Source organism: Artibeus jamaicensis, unplaced genomic scaffold (assembly GCF_021234435.1).
Source record: "Artibeus jamaicensis isolate MK-2021 breed Jamaican fruit bat unplaced genomic scaffold, CSHL_Jam_final contig_447, whole genome shotgun sequence".
Classification (NCBI taxonomy): domain Eukaryota; kingdom Metazoa; phylum Chordata; class Mammalia; order Chiroptera; family Phyllostomidae; genus Artibeus; species Artibeus jamaicensis.
The window spans coordinates 1475980-1490920 of record NW_026521834.1 but is presented as its reverse complement, the minus strand read 5'-3'; the positions used below and the strand labels follow the sequence as shown (position 1 = coordinate 1490920).

The 14941-nt window shown below is 57.8% G+C and overlaps 1 protein-coding gene across 13 annotated transcripts in view; it reads left to right on the top strand.

The window, feature by feature from the left end:
- Positions 1-6: 6 nt before the first annotated feature.
- PEAR1 (platelet endothelial aggregation receptor 1) overlaps positions 7-14941 on the top strand; it is a 20094-nt gene continuing 5159 nt past the window's right edge. For 4 of the 13 annotated variants that reach the window (XM_037132541.2, XM_053666238.1, XM_053666231.1 and 1 more), the window contains exons 1-14: positions 7-182; positions 6386-6488; positions 7626-7737; positions 9325-9431; positions 10158-10262; positions 10483-10583; positions 11368-11460; positions 11714-11954; positions 12556-12676; positions 12860-12996; positions 13071-13283; positions 13569-13743; positions 13847-13967; positions 14703-14866. In XM_037132541.2, coding sequence (XP_036988436.2) covers positions 9334-9431; positions 10158-10262; positions 10483-10583; positions 11368-11460; positions 11714-11954; positions 12556-12676; positions 12860-12996; positions 13071-13283; positions 13569-13743; positions 13847-13967; positions 14703-14866 — 1569 coding nt within the window. In that variant the 5' untranslated portion in view covers positions 7-182; positions 6386-6488; positions 7626-7737; positions 9325-9333. Of the gene's footprint in view, positions 183-6385; positions 6489-6955; positions 7257-7625; positions 7738-9324; positions 9432-10157; positions 10263-10482; positions 10584-11367; positions 11461-11713; positions 11955-12555; positions 12677-12859; positions 12997-13070; positions 13284-13568; positions 13744-13846; positions 13968-14702; positions 14867-14941 lie in introns of all 13 variants that reach the window. The other 9 variants (XM_053666241.1, XM_053666237.1, XM_053666234.1 and 6 more) reach the window with 8 other exon arrangements.

The following is a 14941-nucleotide window of genomic DNA, read 5'->3' as shown; positions in this document are numbered from 1 at the left end:
GTCAAAACTTCCTGCCTCGGCGAGTCCCACCTCCTTCCTGCCCCCCGCCCCTCCTCGTTTCCCCGCCCGGCCGGCCACAGCCTTCGGCTCCCGGGGCTCCACTGTCGGGCAGGGGCTCCACGCAGACCCTCGTCCCAGTCTTCACCTGGGCCACCCCGGCAGTCCGCACCCCAGACTGACAGGTGAGTGACTGCACCCCACGCCCCAGGTGAAGGGCAGGCGGACTCTGAAGTCCCCTCTGAATTGAAGTCTGAGCCCCCAGGGTCGGGGGTGGCGGCTGAGAGAGACAGAAAGAGATACGAAAGGCTGGGTGCAGTGGAGAGGGGCCCAAGGGGATTGGGGTTGCCTTGCAAAATAAAGCAACAGGTACATGATATGCAAATAAGGCAGCTTCCCGAGTCCCTGCTGCAACCGGGTGAGTCCAGGGCAGCCTCCAGTTGCTTCCCCTTCCAAGGGCTGGAGAGAGGAGGAGTACCAAGCCCTCTACGTGGCTGAGGGAGCGTTCAGAGCACCCACGGGGGAGTCATGGCTGCTAAGTTGGAATCTGCCCTGTTCCTTACTACCTGTAGGAGCTTGGTCAGCCGCCTCACTTTCTCATTTCCAAAAGGGGAATAATAATATATGGTGCCTACCTTATGGGGTGGGTATAGGCTTGGATGAGGAAAAACATGTCTCCTGGCCAATGTTTATTAATAGGGTTGCCCTTCTCCCCTCCAAAAGTGTTTGAGGACGATGTAGAGAAATGACCCAGGTTTGCAGGTTCCTGGCACTCAGAGCTTTGCCACTGTTGAGGACTAGGAAGCTGACCAAGGTCTCAGGTACCTGGGTCCTCATAAAACCCTGTGGGTTTGGGATGATTTGAGGTGGTGCTAAGAGCAAGACCAGTGTAGTGTAGAGGAGGTGACATTAGCTGAGGACAGGTCCAGATCCACATCCTGGGCCCTAGCAAGGCCATCCCTTACCCTCCATGTCCAGCCTCCAGTAGTGGACTCTCTGCTTTCCTGGCCCTTTATGGTCGGCCTCTCCTGGGCCTGGGCAGAGATCCCAGTCCCAAGGGGTGGGAACAGTTTGTGCTAGCCTGAGGTTCCCAGGCTCAGCCAGACCTCTCAGCTCCAGGAAAGACTGGGCAAGGCATCATCTCTAAACCCTGAGCTGGGCCTAGGGGACAGACAGCTGTTCTCTGAACCCCAGCCCACCCCATTTCATGACGTAAGACCTGTGTGAGTGCACATGTGAGCCACAGCGTGGGGGCAGCTCTCCCATCTCCTGTCATCTGCGCCCTGCTGCTGCCTCTCCCACTTCTGAGGTCTCCTGAAGTCTACCCACTGTATTTGTTGCTGCAGTTGGGGCTACCTTTTCTTCCACCTAGGAGCTGGCTTGGTAGCCAGGTTCACCTCTCTGTCTTCCTCTCTTCACTGGGAAGTGAAGCTCATGGTTGGCATGTGTTTCTTCACTGTCCCCACCCCTACCATTGCCTGTCAGACTTTCCCAGAGGAGGAGACTCCAGGCGGCCCCATCCGTCAGTCGGAAACCTGGGCAGAGATGGAGGTCACTGGGCTGCCGTTTGCCTCCCCCATCAACACGTGCTGCTGGGAAGGGGCTGGGATGGGGCTGGGATGCTGCCCGGCCTCTCCTCCTACCCTTGGAAGCCTGAGAGAGAGGACTCCCGAGACAGCGAGGGGCTCCAGGGCACACCCTGACACGATCTGGGGAGAGTGTCGGCTCCATTCCTGGCACGTGATCTTTGGGGAGAAGCCAGCAGGAGGAAGAAGATAAGGCAGGGAAGGAGAAAGACAGAGATATAGAGAGACGTGAGTATGGAAACAGAGAAAGAGACTTAGAGACTTCTGGAAGCAAAAAAGTCCAGAGGGGGAAAGAAAGCCAACTTAGAAAAACAGAGCAGAGACCTAGAGAAGGAACAGGGATGAGAGGCGGAAGGGAAGACAGAGGGTCAGAAGACCAGACAGAAGCCACAGGGAGAGAAGGACCTGAAGGGGCTGCGCAGGCTGGTCCAGACCCAGCCGGTTGGCTGTATGACCTGGGACAAAGGCCTTAACCTTCCTGGAATATTTCTTTATCTACAAAATAGGAAGCATCCTAGCACCTACTTCCAGGATGGCTGAGAGAATGAAAAGAAAGGATCTAGCCCACAGGATATACTTAAGAAGGGGCAACAGTTGGTATTACGGTGCCCCATATGGCAAGACAGAGGTCTCCAGGGAGGAATAGCACACGGGTAGGTCCTGAGGCCTCCTGGGTCCCCTGCCCCCCAAAGTGGTAGTCCCTCTGTTTGGAAGGAGGTGTGGATGGACAGTGAGGAGACATTGTTCCTGTGCTGGAGGTGCCACCCCATCCTCTTGAGGTGACTCAGTACTGCGCTGTGGCATACTCACCCCCCAGGAACGTGGGGAACAGCCCTGGCGGACTCCGGCTGGAGGCCAGAGGGTCAGGCCTGGAGCTGCTTTTCATTTTGTAGCATTGGAAGTTCTTTCCGGAACTGTACCTTTCATCATCTCGCCAATGTGTCCTGAGGGCCTGGAAGGGGGACCGGTTTTGTCTAGTGAACCAGGGAGAAGCCACAGCCTCCAACCATCTCTCTCCCATTCTCCACAAAGTAAGATCAAGCCTTACTGGAATTGGGAAGGATTTCAGTCCATTAGTCCACTCACTCCACACAAATGTTTAGTTACTGCTGGCTGCTGCCAGGCCCTCTGGGTGCGTGCAGCCGGGTGCTGGTGGTACTGGGGATGCAGCGGGGAGGAAGGCGGAGAAAGGCCCTGACCCCAGGGAGCTCCATTCCAAAGACAGACCTGAACAAAAACACAATGACTGTGGGATGGGAGCGAACACCCAGTGGGCCATCACCCCACTACTAAAGCCTAGGAGAGGAGTTAGATTGTGGGGTGGGGGGGACCAGGCCTGGCGGGAAACCAGACTCACAAACCAGCAGTCGCAAGTGGGGTCTCATTGCCAGATCAGCCCATGAGATTGAGGCCTTCCAGGGGCTGTGAATTTCCGGGTTGGCCCGGGTTGGTCCCGCATGTCCCCAGAGGAAGGGTACCGGCACCAAGCCTTTGGCTGAGGTCTCCACAAGTACTGACCCATGTCCATGAGGCTGGGCTTGGGGCCGAATGTGGAGAGAAGAACAGCCCAGGTCTCCTCTGGGCCAGGGTACTGGGGGTCCCTGGGGTGTTGACAGCAGGGAGGAAGGGGTGAGGTCTAGAGCCGCCGAAGGGGCTTCCTGGAAGAGGCCAGCCTGAAAGGATGAGTAGGACCTGGGCATTTCAGGGGTGGCTTGAGCAGAGGTGGCTGTGTGGTGAGAGTCATCTGGGGAGAAGCAGGCTGTCCAGTGTGATGGGACAACAGGGGCAGAAGCCATGGAGCGGGACATCTGGCGAGACTTGCCCTTGGGTGCCCTTTTCCTGTGGTGTAGGGAGCCGTAGAAGGCATTAGAGAAGGGTGGTGGCTGCAGCAAGGCTGCGTTTTCTGGGGGTGGCGGTGAGCACCCCCTGATGGTGGGCCAGAGGGGAGCTTTCTGTTGGAGCCAGAGTTGCTCCCTGGCCTGTGTCACTCCAGGGTCACCCTCCACATACTGCCTTTTTGTTTAATTTTCACCTGAGGACAGTTTTTCATTGCTTCCAGAGAGAGGTGGAGGGAGAGAGGAAAGGAGAGGAACATCAGTTGGTTGCCTTCTGTATGCACCCAGATGGGGGATTGAACCTTGCCACCTTTTGGTTATGGAATGTTCCACCCAACTGAGCTGCAGCAGCCAGGGCTGCTTCCTTTTTTGAAGGAGAATTGTAGTCCTGTAGTTGCCTCTGACAACCAGCCAGCCCTCGGGCAAGTCAGTTTACCTGAGACCCCATGGTCTCTCCTGTGAAGTGAGAATAACTGCCACTAGCGCCTAAGGGTGGTGACGAGGGTCAGGACTGGCACTGGTGGCAACCTCCAGTAGGGGTTGAGATGTTTGGTGCATCAGAATCCCTGCAGTTTCCCTATTTCCTGTTGAGTAAACAAGTCAGACAGAAGACCCTCTAGCTTCTGTTTCCTGAGCCACAGAGAACACAAGGCCTGCCCCTCACCCCTGCCCTTTTCCCGCCCCGCCTCTGGCACATAGACGCAGGCTTCCTGTCCCTCCATCTGGCAGACAGCCCCGGAGTGCTGACGGCCTGTCTTGGCTGGATGTAGGAGGGCTCTGTGCTTGTGTGTACAAGCATGCGCATGTGTGCCCTGAGTGGCGTGTGGAGCTGGGTCAGAGCACATCCGTGCGTGGGTAGTGAGGGGGAGTCCTCCAACCGGGTCTTACCGACTGGGGAGGACTAAGGGACCCTGTCTCCATGGCAAAGATTAGTTAGGAAAGGACGTAGAGAAACAGATGCAGAGACAGGAGAGGTACAAGTCAAGGCAGCCTTGGCGCCAAGCTCAGACACGCGTCTCAGTGACCGGGTCACGACTGGAGTTTAGCCTCCACCTCACACTCAAAGGCAGATTTCCTAGTGCAGTGAACATGCTGCCCAGCGCTGCATGGCAGCCCCGACATAGGAAAGGAAGGACAGAGACCAAGAAACTGATGGGGGAAGAAAAGAGGAAGAAGGTGGGGAGCTTCTGATGAAGAACAAGATAAAAGGCAAAAAGAAAGAGGCAGAAAGCCTAAAACTTGAGGGTTCTGTTTCAGCATGAACACAGGCCCCCTGGGCCACCTCTGGTCTGAGTCTCTGTTCCAGGGCGGTCACTGAGACCAGCAGTTCCAGTCCTCACTGCGTCCTGGGAGATTTGGGGGTGGGGTGGGGCTATCTCCCATTTTACAGATGAGGAAGTAGAGGCTCACAGAGCTCAATTGCCATGCCTGAAGTCACATAGCTTGTGACAGCTTGTAAGTACCAGAACCTTTGGATTCCAAGCTGGGAAGAGGAGAGAGAGAGAACGGGCACAGGGGCCGGTGGAACCAAGCAAGGAGTTGGAGGTGGTGCTCAGGCCAGGGGCTAGGGAGGCAGAACCCAGACAACTTGCCTGTAAACTGACTTTGGCTTGAAGAAGTACCTGGTAGTAGGTCTATTGTTCTGGGGGACCAGGTTGTGGGTGGTCAGGGCAGGCCCCTCCCGGTCCCACTTCCTTTCTCTCTCTCAGCATCTAAGTCCCTGTTCCTATTCCTGGATCATCCTGGGGGTTCTTCGGAAAAAACCGCAAGAAACAGCTTTTCATAGAATTAATGCACAAAGGGTATAACAGTGCCAAGGGGCATGGTGGCGGGTGCAGGACCGAGACAGCTAATGTTAACTGAGCCTGTGGGCTCTAAGTGCTTTATGTGCACTAACTCGTGAATTAGTCTGCACACCCACCCTACCAAGGGAAGCACTCTTATCTCCCCGTTTTATAGATGGGATTCACACCTGGCCTTGAGTGGGGCTGGGAGGGCGTGCAGAACTCAGAAGATACCTTTTGCTGTACCATCTTCCAGAGAAGAGAAGCTAGGAGGGACGGGTGAGGAAGTCCCTCTTGCTGCCTCACTTCGTCAGCCCAACTCTTGCTGTTTGTCTTCTGTGGCAATGGATCATGTGTTCATCAGGAATCGTGCCCCGTCCCAGAGGCTTCAGACTCATTCCCCTCCTTCCTGGGCTGTGGCTCAGGGAGGGCAGGGGACTCCCTACTGGAGGGAATTGGGTTGAGCTTGGAGGAGAGCAGGGGAAGGTGAGCTGGGTTGGGCCCTGTGTGGGCTTGGGGGTAAAGAGGGCATGGGCGCCGGGGGCTGTGCACACAGCACTGAGGACTGGGGCCTGGCCTGGAGCCCAGCTGCTCTGCATCTCGAGGTGGAGAGATTCTTGACTGTAAACACATCCCAGTTCCCACGCATCTGATCTCCATTCTTGCTGCAGCCCCACCTCCATCCCCTCCTCCCACCAGGCTTCTCCTCTCCCCATAACTGAGGTTATTAAAAAGAGATACAAAGCCCTGGGATTCCAGTTTGAACTCCGAAAAGACTGGAACCATTGGGAGGCCTCTGCCAGCTCTGATACTCCTGGCTGTGTGGCTGTGGCAAGTGACTTACTGTCTCTGCACCTTCCTTATCTGTAAAATGAATAATAATACCTGCCACAATGGACTGAGAGAAGCTTTAAATAAGATGATCCATATAAATTGCTCAGCACCCTGCCTTACTCAACACAGTAGCCAATGTGTGGGGTCACATTATCATTCTTATTGTGAGGGAAGGTGTCTGGGTCCCTTGAACCAGAGATACAGTGGAGGAAGGAGATTGAGTGGGGGTGGGGGGACTTCTGTACGAGAAGAAGCAGTAGGGGAGACTGGGGGTACATCTCAGTGAATGAATTGAGGGCCCTGGGGTGGGATGGGGTGCTGGCATTTGCCTGATTTAAACCCCTTGAAGGGCTCATGTGATCACAAGGGCCCAGTGCTGCTGGACTGGAGGGCCTGGGAGAAACCGGAAGGCCTTAGGGTCCCCTTGCCCTGCAAGAACAAAGACTCCAAAGGTAACAAACCTGGGAAGCCAGGCTGAGGCTCTGGGCTCCTGACCAGGCCTGTGCTCTCTCCCCAGGGGCTGAGGCAGGTCAGGCCAAACCCTTCCCCTCCCCATTGGGCTCCCCATCTCACGTCCCGCTCCCTGCTGACTACCCACTGGTCTCCCAGACCCCACCCTGGCTTCCAACCCCACTATCAGACAGCTGATACTTCCTCTGAACTCCAGTCCTACCATGAAGCCCTTTGGGAAAATAATCTCCTCACCCTCCACTCAGCTACCTCTGGCCATTAGAGCCTAGCTGTCCTCATGCTCCCCTGTCCACCTCCACATCCCTCTCAGAGCCCCCAGGTGGAACATTTCCTCTAGAAGTTGGTCGGGAGGAGGTGACGGTGGGAGTGGGCTGATGGAATGGAGGAAGGACTTCCTGTGGGCCAGCAGCCCAGTCTGCATGGCCCCTCCTCCCGTGCCTCTACTCAGATCCTTCCTGCTGCAGGCCTTGTCCACCTTACTGCCGCCTCAAACTGGAGACAGCTCCTAGCCAGGGCAAGCCTAGGTCCTGGTGTGGTTGGAGATGAGGCTTGCCCAGGGATAGTCGTGGATCCAGACAGACAGTATTCCAGCCTCAGGACAGGGGCTCCCGTGCCTCGGCTACAGGGGGGTCCAGCAAGAGGGGAATGTGGGAGGAAGAGATGCGTGGAGGGCTCAGGGTCCTGCCCATGGCCCTGGCTGCTGAGCACTTGGGGGAGATACGGAAGGAGGACAGCTGGAAGCGTTCAGGGTGAGAGCTGGGCCTGGGAAGGCAGCTAGAGCAGGGAAAGGGCAGAGGGTGCAGTTTCGGGACATTGGGAGGAGCCGGCTTCCTTTGGGAGGTGGAAGATAGTGTGTGTGGGGGAGGCTGTGGGTGGTGCACTGGGACATGCTGTGGGGTCTGCAGGACACGACTGCTCTCTGAGGACAGGCCGAGTCCCCTCACCCACTCAGAGGGAGCCACAGGGTTCAGCTCGAGAGACTGGAAAGAGGCTTCCGGCCTTGAGCCCCACATCCACCTTCTGAGCTGAGGGCAGTGGGAGGATGGACCCCCCCCCCCCCCCCCCCCCCCATCTCCCAAATACACACATTCCAGCTAGTCTTGATTTCCTGTTTTCAGGCTCTGTATTCTGAGCACCAGGGTTCCCGAGGACACTTTCTGGCCTCTCTGGCTGAGGCTGCGTTGCCCAGCTCAGCTGAATTTCTCAGGTCCCAGGATGCCCTAGGGCCTGGTGAGTTACAGTAGGAACTGAGGCCTGGGGGAGGAAGCACCAAAGCCAGAAGTGGAGATGTGTGTCTAGGGAGCTGCCATGGGGACAGTTGGACAGTGGTGCCAAGGTGCTGCTGCTCTGAGGACTGCAGGGATCTGGAGAAAGATTTTCAGTGGGAGGGAGGCCACCTGGGGAGGACAAGTGGGCCACCCTTGGGCTGAGAGGGATTTCTGTGGGGCAGGCAGTGCCTGTCGGGGAGCCCGGGTAAGTCAGGGAGCACATCTCTTGCTCCAAGACCTGGAGGGAAGGAGTGCAGCCCGGACTGGAACTGAGAGTAGCTGCGGGGCCCTTGGGAGTGTGTGGGTGGGGGCATGGGGTTGGGCAGGCACCGAGCATTCCAGAGATACTCAGGGGTATAATGGGCCAGGAACTTGACCTTCCTGCTCCAAAATCATAAGCAGATGTGGGGGCCTCAGGGACGCGTAGAGCAGGAACCAGGGAAAGTTTTAGGAACATTACACATGGAATCTGAAACCAACTGTGGGGGTGGCCACTCAGGAGCACAATGGACGTATCTGAGTCCTGACCTGTTCCTACTCACGGGGCGAGACTAAGGATGGAGGAGATAGAGAGGGGCCCTTTTCCAAAGGGCTGACAGGGTGGCCAGAGGAAGGTTAAGGCCTACTTGGCTGACAGTGCCTGGAGTTGGGTGCAGTGATGTGCTGGCAAGTGTTTAACAAGCCAGCCACTTGCAGTGTGTGTCTGCGTGTGGCTGGCTTGGGTTTGTTGGTCAACTTCCACGGTATAAATAATCCCCTGTGCCTAATTTCAGGCTGTCACATTTTCAATGTGACATTGGGAGTTGGCAGGAGACACGCACCACGGCTCTCATGGGTCCATAGCAGCAGTGCCAGCACACCAGTCAGGGAGGGGTCTCCTTCAAGGTCACCTGGACCCAGCCCTACCTACTCCCATACCATACAGCAGGAAGCCTGCAACTACATCAGGGTGGTTCGGGCTTCTGCCTGCATACATCCAGTGATGGGAAGCTCACCACTGAGGTTGCTGATTCCGTTACTGAACTGCTTGGACTGTTTGCAAGTTCTTCCGACTAAGCCTAAGTTGGCTTCCCTCACAACTTCCTCTCACTGGCTCTAGTTTCCCATCGTATGGTATAAATATCAAAGTGCCCCAGTAGGGTCTGAACTGGGGACTGGGGACTCAGAGATAAAAGTTACTGGTCCCTGCCTCCAGAGGTCATGGTCAAGGAATGGGCATTGATTGCAACAGTGGTGTGGGGGAGGGGGATGGTGCTGGGGGCTCCAGAAGAGATGGGTGGGGCAGTGTGGTAGTCGGGGTCAAGGAGCAGAGCAGAGAAGGAGAGGTGGCACGTGGGGCTAGACTTGGAAAGGTGATTCAAGGTGCAGAATGAGAGAAGCAGTGTGAGAGGCTCAAAGGCATGCAGGCTACCACCCAGGCAGGGATGAGACCTGGGGAGCTGTGGCCAGGGGAGTGCCCTCTGCTGCCACCCCTGCTCAGGTCTTTGCAAAGATTTGGTCCTCTAGGCTTGTGGCTGCAGGGCGCCTCACCAGCCATGTCATGTTGCAGGCCTCTGCAATGTCGCCACCTCTGTGCTCCCTCCTGCTGGCCCTGGGCCTGGGGCTGGCTGGAACCCTCAACCCCAATGACCCTAATACCTGCAGCTTCTGGGAAAGGTGAGAGGGGCCCCGATGTGCCTTGAGGGCTCTGAGCCCCCAGCTCCCCATTTTTCCTACTAGGGCTCCTCTGCCTGGGTCCTGCCCTTCTCTCCCTTCCTCTCTGCACCCTTCGCTTCACCTCCCTTCCTTTTCTGCTTCTGCTTTCTCTGCTCCCCTCGTGGGCTGCCTCTGATTCTCTCCCCGTCTCTGACCTTGTCTCAGTCTCCATCCCAGCTCTGACCCTGCCTGTCTTTCCTTTACTCCGGTCCCCTTGGTCCCTGGGGGAGGCTGGCTGCAGGACAGAGCACAGGGTGGCCATTTACTGTGTGTGTGGGGGGGTAGGCAGAGGGACTGGCCCGGGGGGAGCAAAGAGGGCAGGTTGGGAAACAAGGCCTGGGGCAGGATTTGGCCGGAAAGGCTTCAACCCATGTCCATCAGTTGGGCCTAGAGTTAGCTCTTGCTCGATCTCTGTGCTTGGGCAGAGGGAAAATTTGACAGCTCTGGTTCCGTAGAGTGAGAAGGGGCTCTGATGGAGGGGGTGTTCCACAGCTGCTGTAATTCTAGGAAGATTCCTCCAGACTGAGGGCCAGGGTGGGAGTCCGTCCTAGGCTGCGGGGAGCAAGCCCAGATGTTGGGGTGGTAATTCCCCACGGTGGCCAAGCCTCACAGCCCTGCTTCTCGTGGCATCTATGCCAACTCAGGCCTCTCCCTGCCCTGAGCCTCTGGCCCTTTCCTGTCTCGCAGCTTCACCACCACCACCAAGGAGTCCTACTCCCGCCCCTTCAGCCTGCTCCCCTCAGAGCCCTGCGACCACCCCAGGGAGAGCCCCCACACCTGCCGGCAACCCACGTGAGTCCCTGACCTCTGTGGGCAGACGGGCTGCTCCTGCTCCTATACCCTGTCATTCTCTTCTCAGAACCTTTAGAGTTTCGAGGAAGCATCTGGCCCCCAGGCACTGGGGGTGGTGGTGCTCTGCTCCCTCCCAGCACAGTGTTGGGCAGTGCCGCACTGTGGGAGGGGACACTGGGGCCTCAGTAGGGACACTGAAGGCCCTTCCGGGTCTTCCCAGGGTTGTCTACCGGACTGTCTACCGCCAGGTGGTGAAGACGGACCACCGAAGGCGCCTGCAGTGCTGTCGGGGCTTCTACGAGAGCGGTGGGGTCTGCGTCCGTGAGTCCTGGGTGGGGCTGTGCAACGGGAGGGACCCAGCCCCCCCTTCCTAGCCCTTCCCCGAACCTGCCAGGGCAGGGCTGCTCCTCTGACCTCTGGGTTTCCCCTCCCCTCCTTCCCCCGGCCTTGTCCCCCAGGCCGCAGTTTCGGACTCCTACTCTGTCTCCAGTTGAGCCCATGCGTCTCCCACCCCTTCTCCACGTCCTCGGCGGTCTCTGTCCCTGCGCCTCTGGCTTTCCGAGCCTCTCCCTCTGTTTCTGGTTTGCCTGTGTGTCTGTCACTGTGTGTCTGGGGCCTCATCTCCTGGGTCTGCTGCTGTCTCTTCCTGTCCCTGTCTCTGTTGCCATCTGTCTCTGACTTGCTGATGTGCAGTCTCTTCTGCCTCTTGCCCAGCACCCTGAGACCCCCAGATGAACTGCTATGCCTCTCTCCCCTTGCCTCGCGCCTGGCCCATCATCAGTCCGTGCCCAGCCTGACCTACCCTGGGCCCCCACTCTCTCTCTGGATAGCATCCATGTCTAATTGCTACATGAGACCCTCTCCCCATTTTCTCAAGGTGCTTTGAGAATTTCACAGAAAGGGGCCGGGCAGCCTGAGACCCTTGGACCTTGTCAAGCTCTGACCTGAGCTGCTGCCCCTCAGTCTTTGCATTTTAGAGGCAGAATGGCTGCTCGGAGAACCCCGGGTCCCTGATGTGGGAGGAAGATGGGGTTAGGCTTCAGAGAATAAAGGTGGGTAAGGGCAGGGTTGCAAGCCTCTTCACATTACCCCATCTCTGCTCCAGCCCTTTGTGCCCAGGAGTGTGTCCATGGCCGCTGTGTGGCACCCAATCAATGCCAGTGTGTGCAAGCCTGGCGGGGTGACGACTGCTCCAGTGGTGAGTGGTTGGTGACTGCAGGGCCTCGGCACACCCTCCTTACTGGGGCACAGGTGCTTAGGACCCCAGGGCAATTATCCGCCATATCCCCGTTGGGATGTGCGGTATGCTGCTTTCCAAAGAAGTGGTACAGAGTTTGGGCCAAGCCAGACATAGATGTATGTGGCGGCTGGGAAACTGAGTCAGGGATTAACTGGAGGCTGAGAAGGGGTGAGACCCCTTGTGACCCCCTTCTCCCCATCTCATCTCACAGATTGTGCCCCAGGAGTGTGGGGGCCACAGTGTGACAAGCCCTGCAGCTGTGGCAACAGCTCCTGTGACCCCAAGAGTGGGGCATGTTCCTGCCCCTCTGGCCTGCAGCCCCCACACTGCCTGCAGCCCTGCCCCCCTGGCCATTATGGCCCTGCCTGCCAGTTCCGCTGTGAGTGCCACGGGGCGCCCTGTGACCCCCAGACTGGAGCCTGCTTATGCCCTCCAGAGAGAACAGGGCCCAGGTATGTAATAGGGGACAAGCACACTAATGGGGTCACAGGTATATGTGGGCATATGAGGGGGTTCTGACAGGATTCCAAATGGGATGGACTCAAAAGGCCAAGACCCTAGACCCAGCTCTGCCACTCACTGGTTAAATGACCTTGAGCAAATCATTGACTATGAGCTTGCTCCTGGTCTGTGCAGTGGCGTCCCTGTGGAAAGGTTACTGTGAAGATAACACGAGCCTGTGTGTGGAAGCATGTCATAAAGTGGGGCTAAGACAGGGACCCAGAGAACCCTGTTGCTACACAGGGCTCAGGGAGAGCTGGGGAGTCACAGGAAGGAGCAGGTCCACCTAGGTGGAGGCCTCCATGCAGGCAGAGGCTTTCTCCCAGAAAGAAAAGTGTGAGCAAAGGCGGAGGCAGGGCTGTGTCACTGCCGTTAATAGTCTGGGAGATTTTCGCTTTGCCCCCCAATGTGGGTGGGGGGACAGGGACATTTACTGAACCCTGAAGTCAGACCTCCCTCCTGGAAGGACCTGTGAGTGGTCGGCCATCTCTTGGAGGCAAAGGGGAGGTGGGTACTGCTTGTTCATACACTGACATCACCTGTTTTGCCCAGTAGCTGCGATGTGTTCTGTCAGCTGGGCACTGTTGGCTTCTTCTGCCCCAGCACCTCTCCTTGCCACAATGGGGGTGTGTTCCAGGCGTCCCAGGGCTGCAGCTGCCCACCTGGTTGGATGGTATGAATGGTGGGCCTGTTGAGATACGGTGGGGGTCTGGGGGCCTTTCTGTGGGTGGGTCTCAGCAGGGCTGTGAGGTCGGTGTATGCGAGGGGCTGGGTTCTGTGGGCCTGGAGAGGTTTGAGGGCTCTTGGTGTGGGAGCGGGTGGGTGTCTGGGGCTCTGTCGATTTCTCACTCCACAGGGCACGATCTGTTCCCTGCCCTGTCTGGAGGGCTTCTATGGATCCAACTGCTCCCAGGAATGTCACTGTCACAACAATGGCCTCTGTGACCGATTCACTGGGCAGTGTCGCTGTGCTCCAGGCTACACTGGGGACGGGTGAGTGGCATTGGCCAGGGCGGAAGCGGTGGGGAGGGGTGGGTGTAGCCAGGCTCACTCAGCTGGGCTCGCAGGTGCCGCGAGGAGTGCCCCGTGGGCCGCTTCGGACAGGACTGTGCTGAGACATGCGACTGCGCCCCTGGGGCTCGCTGCTTCCCAGCCAATGGTGCGTGTCTGTGCGAACACGGCTTCACCGGGGACCGCTGCTCCGAGCGCCTCTGCCCCGACGGCCTCTACGGCCTCAGCTGCCAGGTGCCCTGCACCTGCGACCCAGAGCACAGCCTCAGGTGGGTCGCAGGACACTGGTCACGGATTTAGGAGGCCAGTGGGAGAGGCCTTTGGTGCCGAAGCCTCCGGAATCACAAAAAGCTCCAGGGGCATATCCAAGGGCGTGACAGATGTCACAGGAGGGAAAAGAAGGGCCTTGGGGACAGAGAAGTGGGGCACACTCAAAACAGCACCGAGCCATCCTTGTGCCCCCTCACTTGGCAACGCGGGCTGTTGCCCACGAAGGGGTCCAGGGATCGGCTCCCGGCCGTGGCTCAGAGCACACCACCCGCCTCTGTCCGCAGCTGCCACCCGATGAGCGGGGAGTGCTCGTGCCAGCCCGGCTGGGCCGGCCTTCACTGCAACGAGAGCTGCCCGCAAGACACACACGGGCCCGGCTGCCGGGAGCACTGCCTCTGCCTGCACGGCGGCCTCTGCCAGCCCGACAGTGGCCTCTGCCTGTGTGCACCCGGGTACACGGTGAGGCGCGCCCTGAGACCTGGCCCCGGCCGGGGCGGGGGGCAGGGGGGGGGTTGGCGAGCGGAAGAGCCGGTCCCCTCACTAGGCCGCCCACTGCCTTCAGGGCCGGCACTGCGCCAGCCTCTGTCCACCTGATACCTATGGAGTCAACTGCTCCGCACGCTGCTCCTGCGAGAATGCCCTCTCCTGCTCGCCGATTGACGGCGCTTGTGTCTGCAAGGAAGGTAATGGGGTGGGTCACCGAGAGGGAGGAATTGGGGGGCATATATATATATATATATATATATATATATATATATATATATAGAGAGAGAGAGAGAGAGAGAGAGAGAGAGAGAGGAAGAGGAGAAAGAGTGGTAGAGAAACATCACTGTGTGGTTGCCTCTCATGTGTCCCCTAACTGAGGACCTGGCCTGCAACCAAGGCATGTGCCCTGACTGGGAATCAAACCAGCGACCCTTCCAATCGTTCTCAGAGGCCCAGTCCAGAAGTTCCTTCTTTAGTGAACAGTGTTCACCCTCAGTGATACAGAACCACAAGATGGCAGCACACGGAGGGCTCTGGCATCTAGCAGGGGTGGCATGGTGGCAGTGTGTAGGCTGGATTCTGAAACAGCTGTGTTTTGTTTGGCTAGCTCTCTATTATGTTTAACAAACCTCCAGTCTCCAGTCCCCACTGCTCCCTATTGTATTACACATGATGTGGATAAATCCTTTAGTTAACCCCTTCATTTTTCAAAGAAGCAACCAAGACCCAGAATGGGGTGGTGCATGGCCAGCAGCCATTGAGCTTTCTGTTCCATATCTAACAGTTCATATGTTTGTCTCTTGTATGGGACCATGAGCACCCCTACTCCACCATGCAACTCATAACAGAGTCTGGCACAGCCAGTGCCCTGTGTGTTCTCACTCAGGAGGGGAGCCGAGTCCCCATGCCTACCTGCAGATCCCTCCTTCCAGGTTGGCAGCGTGGCAACTGCTCTGTGCCCTGCCCACCTGGAACCTGGGGATTTGGTTGCAATGCCAGCTGCCAGTGTGCCCATGAGGCAGCCTGCAGCCCCCAAACTGGAGCCTGTACCTGCACCCCTGGGTGGCATGGGGTCCACTGCCAGCTCCCCTGCCCAGTAAGTGCTCAACAGCCTGCCTGCCTGGGGGTGGGGAGGGCATGGCGCCCTAGCCTTCAGCTGACTAGTCTGCCC